At 45.3% G+C, this 14,587-nt stretch overlaps 1 protein-coding gene across 5 annotated transcripts in view; it reads left to right on the top strand.

Annotated features, from left to right (window-relative positions):
- Positions 1-14,587, top strand: part of GRM5 (glutamate metabotropic receptor 5) — a 262,268-nt gene that overhangs the window by 231,191 nt on the left and 16,490 nt on the right. For 2 of the 5 annotated variants that reach the window (XM_081860118.1, XM_081860119.1), the window contains exon 9: positions 1,154-1,254. The exons of the other annotated variants lie outside the window; for them this stretch is intronic. In XM_081860118.1, coding sequence (XP_081716244.1) covers positions 1,154-1,253 — 100 coding nt within the window. In that variant the 3' untranslated portion in view covers position 1,254. The remainder of the gene's footprint in view (positions 1-1,153; positions 1,255-14,587) is intronic. 5 annotated transcript variants of the gene reach the window in all.

The following is a 14,587-nucleotide window of genomic DNA, read 5'->3' as shown; positions in this document are numbered from 1 at the left end:
CCTAGGAATCATCTCTCCAGTTTGTTAGTTATTACCAGTGCAATTTTTCTAGAAAAATTATTACCCCAAATCATTTGTATCCAGAGGCACCCGTTCTGCACAGGCGCGCATGGCGGTAGCCCACTTCTTTGCAGGTGCGGCCGTCGGAAACCTTTCTGTGACTTCCAGGTTTGCCGCATGCGTATCCTAAAGCATACGCGAAGGGGGCGGTACGTAACCCGAGGTTCCACTGTCATGGCAATGGTGCCCACCTGAGAGGGGCCATAACTGGTTATTACATTTGCACCCTAAGGAGCTCAAGGTGGTGTAAACAGCTCTCCCCTTGTTCCATTTTATCTCACAACAGGTAGTTTATCCCATGTCAGGTAGTTCAGGCTGAGAACAACTGGCCCAAGTTCACCCAGTGAGCGTCATGACTGATCAGGGATTTGAACCCTGGTCTCCCAGGTCCTAGTCCAGTGATCTAACCACAACACCACACTGGCATTCTGGCAGTTCATGAGCACTCTTCCTGGGTGCCCATGATTTCTTGACTTTCCGGTAAGGATGTGAAGGTGGGGTGGCTCGGAGCGAAGTCTTTAAAAGCCATTGGCGTGGGAATTATTTTTAAAAGGAAGGACTTTGCTTAGGTAGCACAAGAAGCCACTGTAAGTTAAGCCAGCGTAAAGTTACGCCATATCCAAAACTCATTCTGCAGCAGGGTTGCTGCTGCTCTTCCTAAGCCCAGCAGAGGGAAAACAAGCTTTTAAAATAATGTTCTACTCTGAGTTGCCAGGTCATATGACCGAGCTACACAGGCTTAGGGTCCAGCTTAAATCTCCCCTTTCTGGTTCCACCCCTATCACAACCTAGAATGCCCCTTTCAACAGATTTCAGGTCATTCAGCTGGGCCCTGGCAGAGCTCAGGTGAGCAAGTTACTCTGGTGTATCTTCAGCAGAGACAGGGTTGGGGACTTAACAGCAGCTGAGTCAGAGAATTAGCCTGCTGAGCTGGAGCAGACCTTGTCATACAATTGCACCCTTGAAAACAAAATCAGCAGGTGCACTTATCTCAGGCACTCCGTTGCCTGTTTTCCCCTGACTTCCCCACTCTTTGAGATGAAGCCCAGGGGGAAGATGTCACGAGGTAACTGCTCCCATGGGGCTTTTTCAGATCAGGAAACGCTGGCAGCCGTGGAGGCTGCAGAGTGCTGCAGAAATGGTTAATGGACAGAAAAAGACACGCACCACCCCCAGCCACCTTGCAGCGATAAGGTAAGCTCAACGCACAGAAATGGTAAAGAAATTTCCTAGCTTCCTCCTGACCATGAAGCAGAGCGAAGGAGACAGAAGCCTCTTTTGCAGGAATGGGAAACTTTTCACAAAATCGGAGGACAGGTTTCGGCGCACCACTCTTTGGAAAGGCTGAAAGGCTCCTTCTCTTGGAGCAGAACTGCCGTGCCAGGGAAAGCTTCATCTGTTGGATGCCTGCCTGCCAAGGAACCCATTACAAAACCCCAGAGACCACTCTACCAGAAAACAGCTGTCAGTCTGTCAAACTTTTACAACAGCACGCAGGACAGCGTTCTATTATGTTAAATTTGGCAGATTACCTTCTCAAGCGCAGGAACGCAAACCGCTTCTTATTTAATGATCAACCTGTAAATAATTCCAAAGTATAAATCATGGGTCTGTTTGATGTTTGGCAGCCGGCTCAAGAATCCATTCAAGCCAGCACTGAAGTGACCGGAAGCCAAAACAAAATAATGCAAAAAAACAACAAAAAAAAACTGGGAGGGGGCTTTGAATTGGAATGACGTGGTTATATTTAGATGGTACAGAGTGTTGTAAAGGAGTGAGTCATGCCAGTTCTTAAAGAAACATGTAGTTTAAGTCACGCCAGGGCATAGAAAAACCTCTATCATTAGTACAGTGCTCTTTTGATGCTAATTGGTGGCCCGGCCACGTTGCTTCAAAGGCTTGTCAAAGAGATAGCGCCAGGGCTCCGTGCAGAAGTTGGCATGTTGTCAGGCTGAGAAGGAGAGCGGACAAAAGCAGGAAACGGAGCGCAGGTTTGCGTGGCCTTTTCTCCTTTTCCTTTCTGCGTAGGATGCAATTTAAGGCAAGAGTCCCGTAAAGTTCTAGGGCAGCAGAGACACTGGGCCATAACAGTTGCGGTAAGGGCAAGACTCCACCTAGTGGAGAGAGAGAGAGAGAGAGAGAGAGAGAGAGAGCCCACTAGGAATGCGTGGCTATCCCTTATTTTCGTTTAAAAATGACTGGAGGGCTTGCAAACATTGCCTTTGACTACATGGGGAAATCTCAAAGGCTTTTTCAAATGTTCTTGAACCCCTGAGTTGCGTCACTCAACTGAGGTGAAGACTTTGCAGCCCAGAATCAAGGCTTCTGACAGTAATATCAGCATCTTTTTGTTTCTCTGGCTGATGGTTCATCAGATCCATAGGGAAATGGGGCAGAGGACCAGCTAGGGTTTGGGGGTATGAACAGAATCGGTGCGAAGGAGCCTGCTTACGGCACGTTGTGCTCACCTCAATTCTGCTGGCAGTCGTTTGAGCAGAAGTGTTTGTTTTGAATGCTCCATCTCCCCTGAAGCCCGTCTCAAACCCTCCAAGTGCCCCTATTTCCCAGTGACAATCCCAGATTTACAGAAGCCATCCCAGTTTCTGATTTTATCCCAGAATGTCCCACTTTTCCTTAGGCCACCCCTATTTTCACCGGAGGGTACGGAATTCTGCAACTCCTTGAGCCAAGGAGATAAGTAACCTTTAGAAGACATCTAAAGGCAACCCTGTATAGGGAAGTTTTGATGTTTTATTATGTTTTCACATATGTTGGAAACTGGTTAGATTGGCTGGGGCAATCCAGTCTGGTGGGTGGGGCATAGACTGTGCTTTCTCCACCTTCATCTGCTGATTTCTAACTTTCCTGCAATTCTTAAGAGTCATCTCCCATACGACTCCCCACCCCCGCAACAACACACCTTCCGTGCTGAAAAACATCCGATGGAAAAAGCCAGGGGGCTTTCCTATGAAGGACCCTGGTCTGGCTATGATGCCTGTGACTTTTCCTTCCCTCTCCCTCCCTCCTTCTGTTGGTTAAGGGTCTCAGTTACAGCCCCTGAATTAGCCAGGGCTGCAGTCTTGAGTTTTGCTTGCTCTCACCTGGAGAAAATAGAACTTAACCTTCTCAGCACATGGCAGCTAACATGTGGCCCTTGAAAAGGGGATGGATTTTTAAAAAGTGCTTTGGGAGCTTGTTCTGCTGTGTGCCTTTACCATTCATCAAGGATATGGGCTGACAAGTTTGCAAGCTAAATTTTGTGACCGCTCAATAAAGCAATGAGTTGTTTAATTGTTTAGGTAAATCCGTTTAAGGATCTGCTAGTTGATTGAAATGATGTCCCTGATTTACTGGATAGCAATTGTATGTAGGCATAGATACGGCAGCATTTTTAATACACTGACATACAAATATCGGACATGGTGGGCATCATTTTTGAAAAGGCCTTCTCCGCTGTGTCCGATATAAAAATGAATGGCTGTTCTTTGACCCGTAAGGACCTAAGAATCAATCATTACTAGCCATGCTGGCTATTGTTCTACCTCCACTGAGCGTATGCCTGTGAATGCTAGTTGCTGGAAATCACAAGTGGGTTTTTTTTCACTCCAGTGCTGCTTGTGGGTTTCCTATAGGCCTCTGGTTGGCCACTCTAGAACAGGATGCTAGACAAGATGGGTCCTTGGTCTGTACAAAGCAGCCTTTTCCAATGTTGAAAAACGTTGGTCTGTTGGATCATGGGCATTGAAAAAGGCTGCTTTGTACAGACCAAGGAGTGACTTGTGATTTCCAGCAACTAGCATTCACAAGTCATGGACTTGTTGCATGTAGAGGATTGGTGGGAGGAACCAGCTGGGGAACCACCAACGAAAGATGGCTCAGAGCCTGGGGAGACAATGGTGAGTGGTCAGAGGGAGAAGACTGGGAAGAGAAGGTGTCAGAAGCTGAAGAGGTAACAGGGCTTAGTGAGCTGGGAGAGTCTGTGGCAACGACAAATCCAGAATTAAGAGGCAGATGCTGAAACACGGGTGTGAGAGAAGAGAGGCCAAGAGGCAGAGATGAGTCAGGCCGCTGAAGAGTCATGGGTGTCTCCCCCTCCTGCTGCAACAAGCTTCCCTTGCCCTTGTCTCCCAGAACCAGAAGAGAGCTGAAATGGGCTGAGCAGCAGCAGGCTGCAAGCAGGCAGAGTCTCTGATTGCTTGGGGAAGGCCCTGGAGCGGATGGGACTTAGACGGCTTTGGGGAGACAGGGACTTTCAGTCTGAGCAACAGATCCATGGGGCCAGACCTACCAGAGATGAACTGCTGTGCTCATTAGGCCTGACACTCAGCCAAGTGTGTGAAGTACGTGTTTTGGCTAATAAAGAGTTAAGTCCAGCTTTGACAGTGTGATTTACTGCTGGTTTGTTCTAGCATTCTGTTTCCACAGTGGCCTACCAGCTGTACCTGGGAAACCTGCAAGTAAACCATGTGTGCAATAGCAATCTCCCCACTCATGTTTCTCACCGAGTGTTATTCAGAGGCATAGTGAGCAATATGCTCCTGGGAAGGACTGTAGTTCAGTGGTAGAGCTTTGAATGCAGAAAGTCCCAGGCCTGATCCCCAGCATCCCTAGGTGAGATTGGAATGTCACCTGCCTGAAACACGGAGGAGCCTTTGCCTGTCAGTGTAGACAGTGCTGAAGCAGAGGCACCAGTGGTCTGACTCGGTATAGAGCAGGGTACTCCATACCTTTGATACCAGAGGCAATACATATCTATCGCGACTAGTAGTGATTGATTTGCCTTATCCTCCATGAATTTCCCTAATCCCCCCCCCCTTTAAAGCCATCCAAATCTAAAACCTCACTGGCAGATAGAGTCCACAGATGTAAAATTGCGAGCGACAGCGAGAGCAAATATCCAGATCCCTGGGGATCTGAGAGTGGTGTTGCGTGGAGACAAAAACTGATTTTGACAAAACAGTGCTTAATTGGTTTATAGGCGGACCGCACTGAAAATATTTCAAAGACTACAAAGACCCCTGGAATGAAGCAGTGCATTTAAAAGAAAAAAGGAAGAATCGTTTTAGAAGTATAGGCGGTGGGGGCTACAACAAAATGTTGCAGTGTCAAGTGCACATTCCAGTCAGCCAGGCATGCACACCATTCACGAAACTCCACTGCATTCCATTCTGTTATTTTACCCTGGTTGTCTATCTTCAGTGCTGCCTCCCCTGACAGTCAGTCAGTACTCTGCGACTACTGAGCATGCTCAGTCCCCACCTGACTGAGAAATGCTCCTTCCTTGCTGGGATCTCCCAGTTATGGTTTCGTTCAAAAGATTTTTAATGCACTTCTACAAATCTTGGCATTGCCCCATTCTATCTGATACTTCCCTCTTCTGCAAAGATAGTGCTATTTAGGCTACGTCAGCAACATTTATTTATTTAACAAAATTTATATGCCGCTTGATTGTAGACAAACCTCTAAGTGGTGTACAAGAAGTAATGTAATAAATAAAAACAGCTGGAGGCATTTGAAGATAATTAAAATCAACAAAGAAAAAATATTAAAGCATGCCAGTGCCCATGTGCCTGGATAAGTTTGCCTAAAGAAAAATATTATTTAGCAGGCACTGGCAAGAGAACGGCGAAGGCTTCTGCCTGCTGTCAAAAGGCAGGGAGTTCCAAAGGTGGGTGCTGTCACACTAAAAAGTTATGGAATCATAGAATGGTAGCGTTGGAAGGGATCCTGCAATGCAAGAAATCTCAACTAAAGCGGAACAAGTATTATGTGGGACCTGTAACAGTTCTGCAGATCAAAGTGGTTGAGTGAACGCATATGGGACAAGATGGTACTGCAAGTAAGAAGAGTTTGGATTTAATATCCCACTTTATCACTACCCTAAGGAGTCTCAAAGCGGCTAACATTCTCCTTTCCCTTCCTCCCTCACAACAAACACTCTGTGAGGTGAGTGAGGCTGAGAGACTTCAGAGAAGTGTGACTGGCCCAAGGTCACCCAGCAGCTGCATGTGGAGGAGCGGGGACGCGAACCCGGTTCACCAGATTACGAGTCCACCGCTCTTAACCACTACACCACACTGGCTCTCAAGTAACTGGTCCCAAGCCATTAAGAGCTTTATATACCAACAGTAACACCTTGAACAAGGCTCAGTTAACAAATCAGCAACCAGATCTCAAAGCAGAGGTCTTATATGCTGACAGGGTCTCCCTCTCAGCAACAGCATTGCAGTGGGGAGAGAGAGAGAGGCCAAAGGCCCAGCAAGCTGGAAATTTATCCTTGCCCTGGGCGCAGGGCCAAGCACCACTATTGGTCAGTTGGTCCCATGCCCAGGGGGAATGCCTCCTCATTCCTGCCACCAATTTGGTGGCTGGAGGACAATCCAGCCTGCAATAGGCTGGTTCACAGAGGAGGGTTTAACTGCAAGCACAAGGATCAAGCACAAGGGTGTCAGGAGTTCAGCCTACACTCAAGTAGGACTCTGGCAGAGACACATGCCTGACAGGCATGTTTCCCACCTCCTGGTTGATCGTTCGGGAGCTTCAAAAGCTTTCTTTAGCCTGAACATCACAGCGACCGATGCCAACCGACACCGGCACACTTAGGGATCTGCAGAGTTTGCACAACTTGCATGACAGGCCTCAGCAACTCAGCATTTTGGCTAATCTACTTTATTTACATATAAACACACACAGAGCACTGCAACATGGCTCCCTCTCTCTCTAGCATCAGATAGCAAAGAGAAGAAAAACAAAGGACAATAGTCCCACTTCACAGAGCACAGTAACACAAACATCCTGTCTCCGTCACTTCCCACTGTGTGGAGTCAAAACATACACCACCATGTGAAAGTCAACAATCCCATGGCTGCAATCATGGAGCAGGAATCCTAACACCGGGAAGCCCATATAGAGGGTGTTGCAGTAATCCAATCTTGAAGTCACCAATGCCTGAACTTCCAGGGTCAAGCTCTCCCGGTCCAGGAATGGCTGAAGCTACCGTACCAGACACAGCTGGGGACGAAGTGCTTCTAGCCACTCATGTTACCTGGGCTTCTGGTGACGTCACTCACTCCTGGACATTGAAAACAGAAGAAGTGACAAGGAATGCAGACGGTGTGGATTTCACATGCACTTTGATATCTGTTGGGATTTCACAATTCCCTTCACAGGGAACCATGGTTCCCATTAAGTATGAAGGAGAAATTCATTTCAGCCTGCATTTAAAGTCGAACCTAACTAGGTTGCACTTTCCAGAACAATATGTGAACTGAAACAACAGCCACCCTTCAAAAAATTCTCACTTCTCCAAATTTTGTGCTGCAGCAAGTAATGTCTACAAAAAAATGCATTTTTTTGTTGCTTTAGTTGTGCACAATGATGCATATATATTAGTAGAAAAATTATTCATAAAGTTTTTTAAAAAGTGTACATTAGGTAAATTGCTTACAAAAATGTACATTAGGAGAAAGTCACACTAAAATGCTGGTGAATTTTCACGAGGACTTCTTTTTTAAACAAAATTCACAAACTGATCTGAAAATGTAGAGATCCAAAATGAAAATTGGGGATATGGTGAGATGCTGAAATTGACAGCATTCATCCAACCCTCATTCCCATTGATTAGATGAGCATTTTGTGGTTATTAGGGATAAAAATCCCCATCCACTCTGTTATTTGTGTTATGCACAAGTAGTTGCAGCAGCTTAAACTGGATCAGAGCCACTGTTCTCATCCAATTCTCGCAGTGTTCACCTTCCTTTGAGAATGGCTTATATTTCTCGCAGGTTGCTGTACCACAGAATCTAGGAGTGTGGAGGTTGTTTGATGGTCAGACTCATTCATTCCGTATAGATAATTTATTTCAGGTACCTCTCTGGACAAGTTTGATAATGTGATTAATTAAAATTAAGGGTTGCAGAGGAATAGCTGGGTTGTCTTTGTGAAATTGTGTGAAGGATATTAGATCTGAACGATTTTGATGAATTGCTCTTAAAAAAATGCTCCATCGTATAATGAATTGAGCTTCTTGTACACTATGATTACAATGGATTTTAATTTACATGCCGGAGAGTGTTCCATGGCATAGATTTGATTAAACCGTTTTTGACAGAGTGATACAAATTGTTTGGCTGAATGAATGGAGTGCACTGCTTCAAATCCAAGTTTAGAAACTTTTTTTAAAAAATGAAACTATATTGGTATATTTATCACTCTTTAATGCATTCAAGGCCCTTATATACTACCTTTTTGAAATCCTTCCAAAAGGTCTGGAAGGTAGTTCAGGATTGTCACTCCCATTTTCTAAGTCACAATTGAGAGGGGGGATTGACTGAGGCTTCTCAATGAGTTCACAGTCACGATTCTTGAGTCAGGACTTTTCTGAATCATAATGTGGTCTTTTTGCCACTATGTTTAGACGTTTAGTCGTGTCCAACTTTTCGTGACCCCATGGACCAGAGCACGCCAGGCACTCCTGTCTTCCACTGCCTCCCGCAGTTTGGTCAAACTCATGCTGGTAGCTTCAAGAACACTGTCCAGCCATCTCGTCCTCTGTCATCCCCTTCTCCTTGTGCCCTCAATCTTCCCTAGCATCAGGGTCTTTACCAGGGAGTCTTCTCTTCTCATGAGGTGGCCAAAGTATTGGAGCCTCAGCTTCAGGATCTGTCCTTCCAGTGAGCACTCAGGGCTGATTTCCTTCAGAATGGATAGGTTTGATCTTCTTGCAGTCCATGGGACTCTCAAGAGTCTCCTCCAGCACCATAATTCAAAAGCATGAGTTCTTCGGCGATCAGCCTTCTTTATGGTCCAGCTCTCACTTCCATACGTCACTACTGGGAAAACCATAGCTTGAACTATACAGACCTTTGTTGGCAAGGTGATGTCTCTGCTTTTTAAGATGCTGTCTAGGTTTGTCATTGCTTTTCTCCCAAGAAGCAGGCGTCTTTTAATTTCGTGACTGCTGTCACCATCTGCAGTGATCATGGAGACCAAGAAGGTAAAATCTCTCACTGCCTCCATTTCTTCCCCTTCTATTTGCCAAGAGGTGATGGGACCAGTGGCCATGATCTTTGTTTTTTTGATGTTGAGCTTCAAACCATATTTTGCGCTCTCCTCTTTCACCCTCATTAAAAGGTTCTTTAATTCTATGCTGCACCATAATGTTCAACTGGACATGGTGACATGTGCTCAGATGTCCCCTCCTTGCAGTCTGGCCCATTGCCCTGACCCAGGCCCCTGAGACTAGGCCAACCCAGGGACCACCCACCCCAGACCCAGCTCAATTTGGGAGTGGGCTAATATTTAAATAGTTTTTTATTAAACCCTAATTAAATGTATGGTATGTGGGAAGGAAAGATGCCGAGTCTCATTGTTCCTTCTAGGTCTTTTGGACTCCAGGTCCCATCAGCCCCAGCCAGCATGGTCAATCTAGAGAAGACCAGGTTGGGGGAGGTTTGGCTAGCTCATCCACATCTGCTCTTGGTGGGTCTTTTGGGAATCTCAGGAAAGTGGCAAGTTTCTGAGAGCTGTTATCTGAGATGTTCTTTGAACTAGCGGTGCCAGGAAACAGTATTTGAAATTTGCCAGGCGCATTTTACTCCTGCCAACCTAGCAGTTCGAAAGCACGTCAAAGTGCAAGTAGATAAATAGGTACCACTCCGGCGAGAAGGTAAACGGTGTTTCCGTGCACTGCTCTGGTTCGCCAGAAGTGGCTTAGTCATGCTGGCCACATGACCCGGAAGCTGTGCGCCGGCTCCCTCAGCCAATAAAGCGAGATGAGCGCCGCAACCCCAGAGTTGGCCACAACTGGACCTAATGGTCAGGGGTCCCTTTACCTTTACCTTATCAGCCACTTGCAACCAAGTAAAGATGCCCAGGCACCAGAATAGCACCTGATGTCTCCACCACCTGGAAGTGCATGCCTGGGGATCCCTGGATCTTGCCTGTTTTCGCACGCTGGCAACACATCCCGTAGAATTCTATCCGTTATATTTTATCTGTGCAATCAGAATGGATTTCAGGAACCAAACGCCATATTTAAAAATACGACTTTTGAGCTGTCTGGCCCCAAAAATTGCAACTAGGCATTCCATTTTGGCAACTGTAACCCTAGTTTAAAGAACCCTTTGGTGCCTAGCTTATATATCTGAGGTTCTGAACTGAACTAGAGGCATCATTCAAGCAAAACATGAAATGTACCAGACAGGGAACTGTATGACACGTCACCTAAACCAGCTTTTGGCTTCAGTGCCACTCTGTTGTGTTCTGTGTTCTGCAAGCAAGCTATACAGTATGTTCTGATGCTGATACATTCAAACTGAAGAACGCAGTATGAGGTCATTTCAGTGTCTATGCTGATCTCCTGTGAATGGGTCATAGAAACTATCTATTCTTTTTTTTCTTTTTTTATAAAATCTTTATTAATTTTCACATAGACAAATATACATGAGTTACATAACAGAAAATGATACAGATGAATAGAAACAATGAAATAAGAAAAGATAAAGAAACAAACACAAACAAATACAATATATTACACTTACATGACAGATTAAAATATTTAACTTCCAATAATTCTAATTATACCACTTATATTATCTGTATCCCTTGCACAGATTCATATTATTTTGTTTTGTGTCTATATATATATAATCCACTATTATATATTATGTAATTCTTGGTTACTAATATCACTCTATTTCTGCAAGTATTTTATTGTTCGTACAGTACATTTTAAAGTATTCTTTAAATATCTTCCATTCCCTGTATACCTTCTGTTTTGACACTCCTCTAATTTTTCCAGTCAATTTTGCTAGTTGCAGGTATTCTATCAAAAAAAATTGCCACTCTGTGATCTATTCTATAGTGACACTTTTCAGGAGGAGATACATGCAATAACTTTTCAGTCCGGTGCCCAGGCAGACCTCTGTCTGTAGATTACCGCTTCGCAGGGAGCTGGGGAATCATTTTTTTGTGTAAAGCACGGGCGGCAATTACACGTGATGGTCTAATTACAGCAGCTTTATTTTTAAAGGGTTACACCCATAGATGCAACTAAACAACTAGATAATGAAATGGTACGCTTGGCTTTAAATGGGGTCTCTTGAAACTACGTGGGTGTAGGAAACTCTGTATTTCTTTCAACGCTTATTAGAGATGGGGAAGCAATGGTGTCATTAAGGCTCTGCTGAAATCAGTGGAGACCTAGCCGCTGCCGATACTTCCATCAGCGGAGAGAAGCAGAGCCAAAATCTCCCTGTCATGGTACCTCCACCCTCTGCTAGGAGATGCTCTGTACCACCTTCCCACTCTTAGCTCTGAGATGAGTTCTGGATGGGTATTTACATAACCTCCCTTCTGCCTCCACAGATAATATTTATCGGAATACTCCACCCCGAACCAAATATGAGGCATGTGGTGTGATGCAATTAATTTATTAAACAGAAACAATAAACGAATACGTTTCTGAACACAATTCAAAGTGTTGGTGCTGACCTTTAAAGACCTAAACGGCCTTGGTCCAGTATACCTGAAGTAGGATCTCCACCCCTATCGTTCAGCCCAGACACTAAGGTCCAGCTCCGAGGGCCTCCTGGCGGTTCCCTCACTGCAAGAAGCCAAGTTACAGGGAACCAGGCAGAGGGCCTTCTCAGTAGTGGCACCCGCCCTGTGGAATGCCCTCCCACCAATGTCAAAGAGAACAACAACTACCAGACTTTTAGAAGACATCTGAAGGCAGCCCTGTTTAGGGAAGCTTTTAATGTTTAATAGGAGTAGTTTGGAGTAGTTTGGATTTGATATCCCGCTTTATCACTACCCAAAGGAGTCTCAAAGCGGCTAACAATCTCCTTTCCCTTCCTCCCCCACAACAAACACTCTGTGAGGTGAGTGAGGCTGAGAGACTTCGAAGAAGTGTGACTAGCCCAAGTTCACCCAGCAGCTGCATGTGGAGGAGCGGGGAAGCAAACCCGGTTCACCAGATTATGAGTCCACCACTCTTAACTCTTAACCACTACACTACACTGGCTATTGTGTTTTAATATTCTGTTGGAAACTGCCCAGAGTGGCTGGAGAAACCCAGCCAGATGGGCGGGGTATAAATAATATATTATTATTATTATTATTATTATTATTATTATTATTATTCCTTGGTGTACATCCAACTTTCTTTATCTCATATTGTAGAATTTGCAAGGGAGCCTAGGTCATCTAGGTCCAAGCCCCAGCAATGCAGGAATCTCAATGAAAACATCCACAACAGATAGATAACCAACCTTTGCTGAAAAAACTCCGCCACCTCCCAAGGGAGTCCGTTCCACTGTCAAACAGCTCTTGCCACCAGAAATTTCTTCCTGGTGTTTATCCAAGAAAGTTATTCCTGATGTATGTCCAAGAAAGGAGTCTCTTTTTCTTGTAACTTGAAGCTATTGATTCAGGCCCTACCCCCACCCCAGCACAAGAAAACAAGCTGGCTCTATCTTCCATATGTTGGCCTTTTAGATATTTGAAGATGGCTGCCATATCGGCTCTCAGTCTCCTCTTATCTAGGCTAAACACATTACTTTATTGCAATGGCTGCTATAAAACAGATCCTATTTAAAAGACCAAGTCTGCTTCTCATCCACGATTAACTTTCACGCCATCAGTCACCTATTCCCTGACTCCACTCTCAAGGTTGACTCGCCATCAGCATTCAAACTCCCTTTCAAAGGCTCATCCAATCACCGCTCACTATGCATTTACCTTAATTCCTCTATTAATATTTATGTATATAGCATTATGTTCAAAACACCAGAACTTCATAGTCCACCCCCAACCACAATTGGGCTGCCCTATTCTTAGGCTAAAAGGACGCGGGTGGTGCTGTGGGTTAAACCACAGAGCCTAGGACTTGTCGATCAGAAGGTCAGCGGTTCGAATCCCCACGACGGGGGTGAGCTCCCGTTGCTCCTGCCTACCTAGCAGTTCGAAAGCACGTCAAAGTGCAAGTAGATAAATAGGTACCGCTCCAGCGGGAAGGTAAACAGCATTTGCGTGCACTGTTCTGGTTCGCCAGTCATGCTGGCCACATGAGGGAGCTGTACGCCGGCTCCCTCGGCCAATAAAGCAAGATGAGCACAGCAAACCCCAGAGTCGTCTGCGACTGGACCTAATGGTCAGGGGTCCCTTTACCTTTACCTATTCTTAGGATGGTAGCGCAGGTGTGTGGGGTGAAAGGCACAGACAGGTGCAGAGATGTGTGGCCCTTAGGTGCCATTTCCGTCCCACAAAACTTCCAAGTGAGAGCAGGAAGCCTTACCCTTCTAATTGTCGTATGACATGTGGTCCTGTGGTGTCTCCATGAAGCTAAATCAGAAGACTGCTGAGGCTTTGAGAGGCTACTGTGATTTTAACCAAAAGCAGAACTGTCAACAGATCTGCTGCTTCCTGTTCAGAATGGCTGGGAGATTAATTTCCCCTGGCAGAAAGGCTTTAATTACTGTTTTCCCCTTGCTTAACTCTCCCCCCCCCCTTTCCTTTTATAATGCAATACTGGTATTTCACTATAAAATAAAGAGAAGGAGAGTAGCTCCATGCATCCCTTCCCCTTTTGCAGGCAGCAGAAGTTGACTAAGGGGCAATTATGGCGCTATAAATCGCTTACCAGTGACAGTTGTGCATGTGTAGGCGCTCCACACAATCAGGACCCCTGGTTGTGCAGGGTTCCCCATGGGGAAAGGCCGCAGCTCAGGGCTCGTCCAGTCTTGTCCTTGCCCCACTGCTTTCCCCTAGAAAAAAACTCAATATTTACTGCTGAATCAGAGCAAATGTCCATTGGGCTCTCCAGGTAGGATTCCCTGTCTGGTATTCTGGAGAGCCATGGCCAGTCACTGTAAACAATACTGACCAAGGTGTTCCAATAGTGTCCATAAGGCAGGTGCAACAGAGCTGCACATTTACTTTGCTCACGGAAGCATGGATGACTAGGACTTATTTGTAAGCACTCTGCAAACCACAACCCGTGCATTTTAATTTAAAGCCTTCCTTGGGGGAATAGAATTTGATGTTCTTCTTCAAAGAGAATTATCTTGGGGCATATGAACACCACAGACTTAAAACGACTTTATTAGTTGTGCTTCTGGGAGATTCTCTAAGGATTTCCTATGGAATTGTCGATACCCTTGACCCAAACTACAAATGCTATTGGGGGGGGGTTAATGATAAAGTTATGAAACTGCCACATTACATAGATATCCCTAGATATTAAATAGATATTATTGAAAGGATTCAGAAAGAGATTTCAGGAGGAGGAGGAGGAGGAGGAGGAGGAGGAGGAGGAGGAGGAGGAAACTAGCCTGAGAGGAAGGCTTTAAATTGAAATGTGATTTGCATTTAATAAGAACAAACTTGAACAATTCAGTTGTTGTGATGTCTGAAGTTTGCACACCAGCCGGCAATTCTCACCTGCAATCCTGACACTCAGTTCTAGGGATCTTTTGATGCTGAGACCTTGCACTACAGAGTTTGGCACCCCAAGGGTTTACACAGA

Source organism: Podarcis erhardii, assembly GCF_964252035.2.
Source record: "Podarcis erhardii genome assembly, chromosome: 4".
NCBI lineage: Eukaryota > Metazoa > Chordata > Lepidosauria > Squamata > Lacertidae > Podarcis > Podarcis erhardii.
Note: the sequence above shows the minus strand (reverse complement) of the source record. Positions and strands in the feature narration are given on the sequence as shown.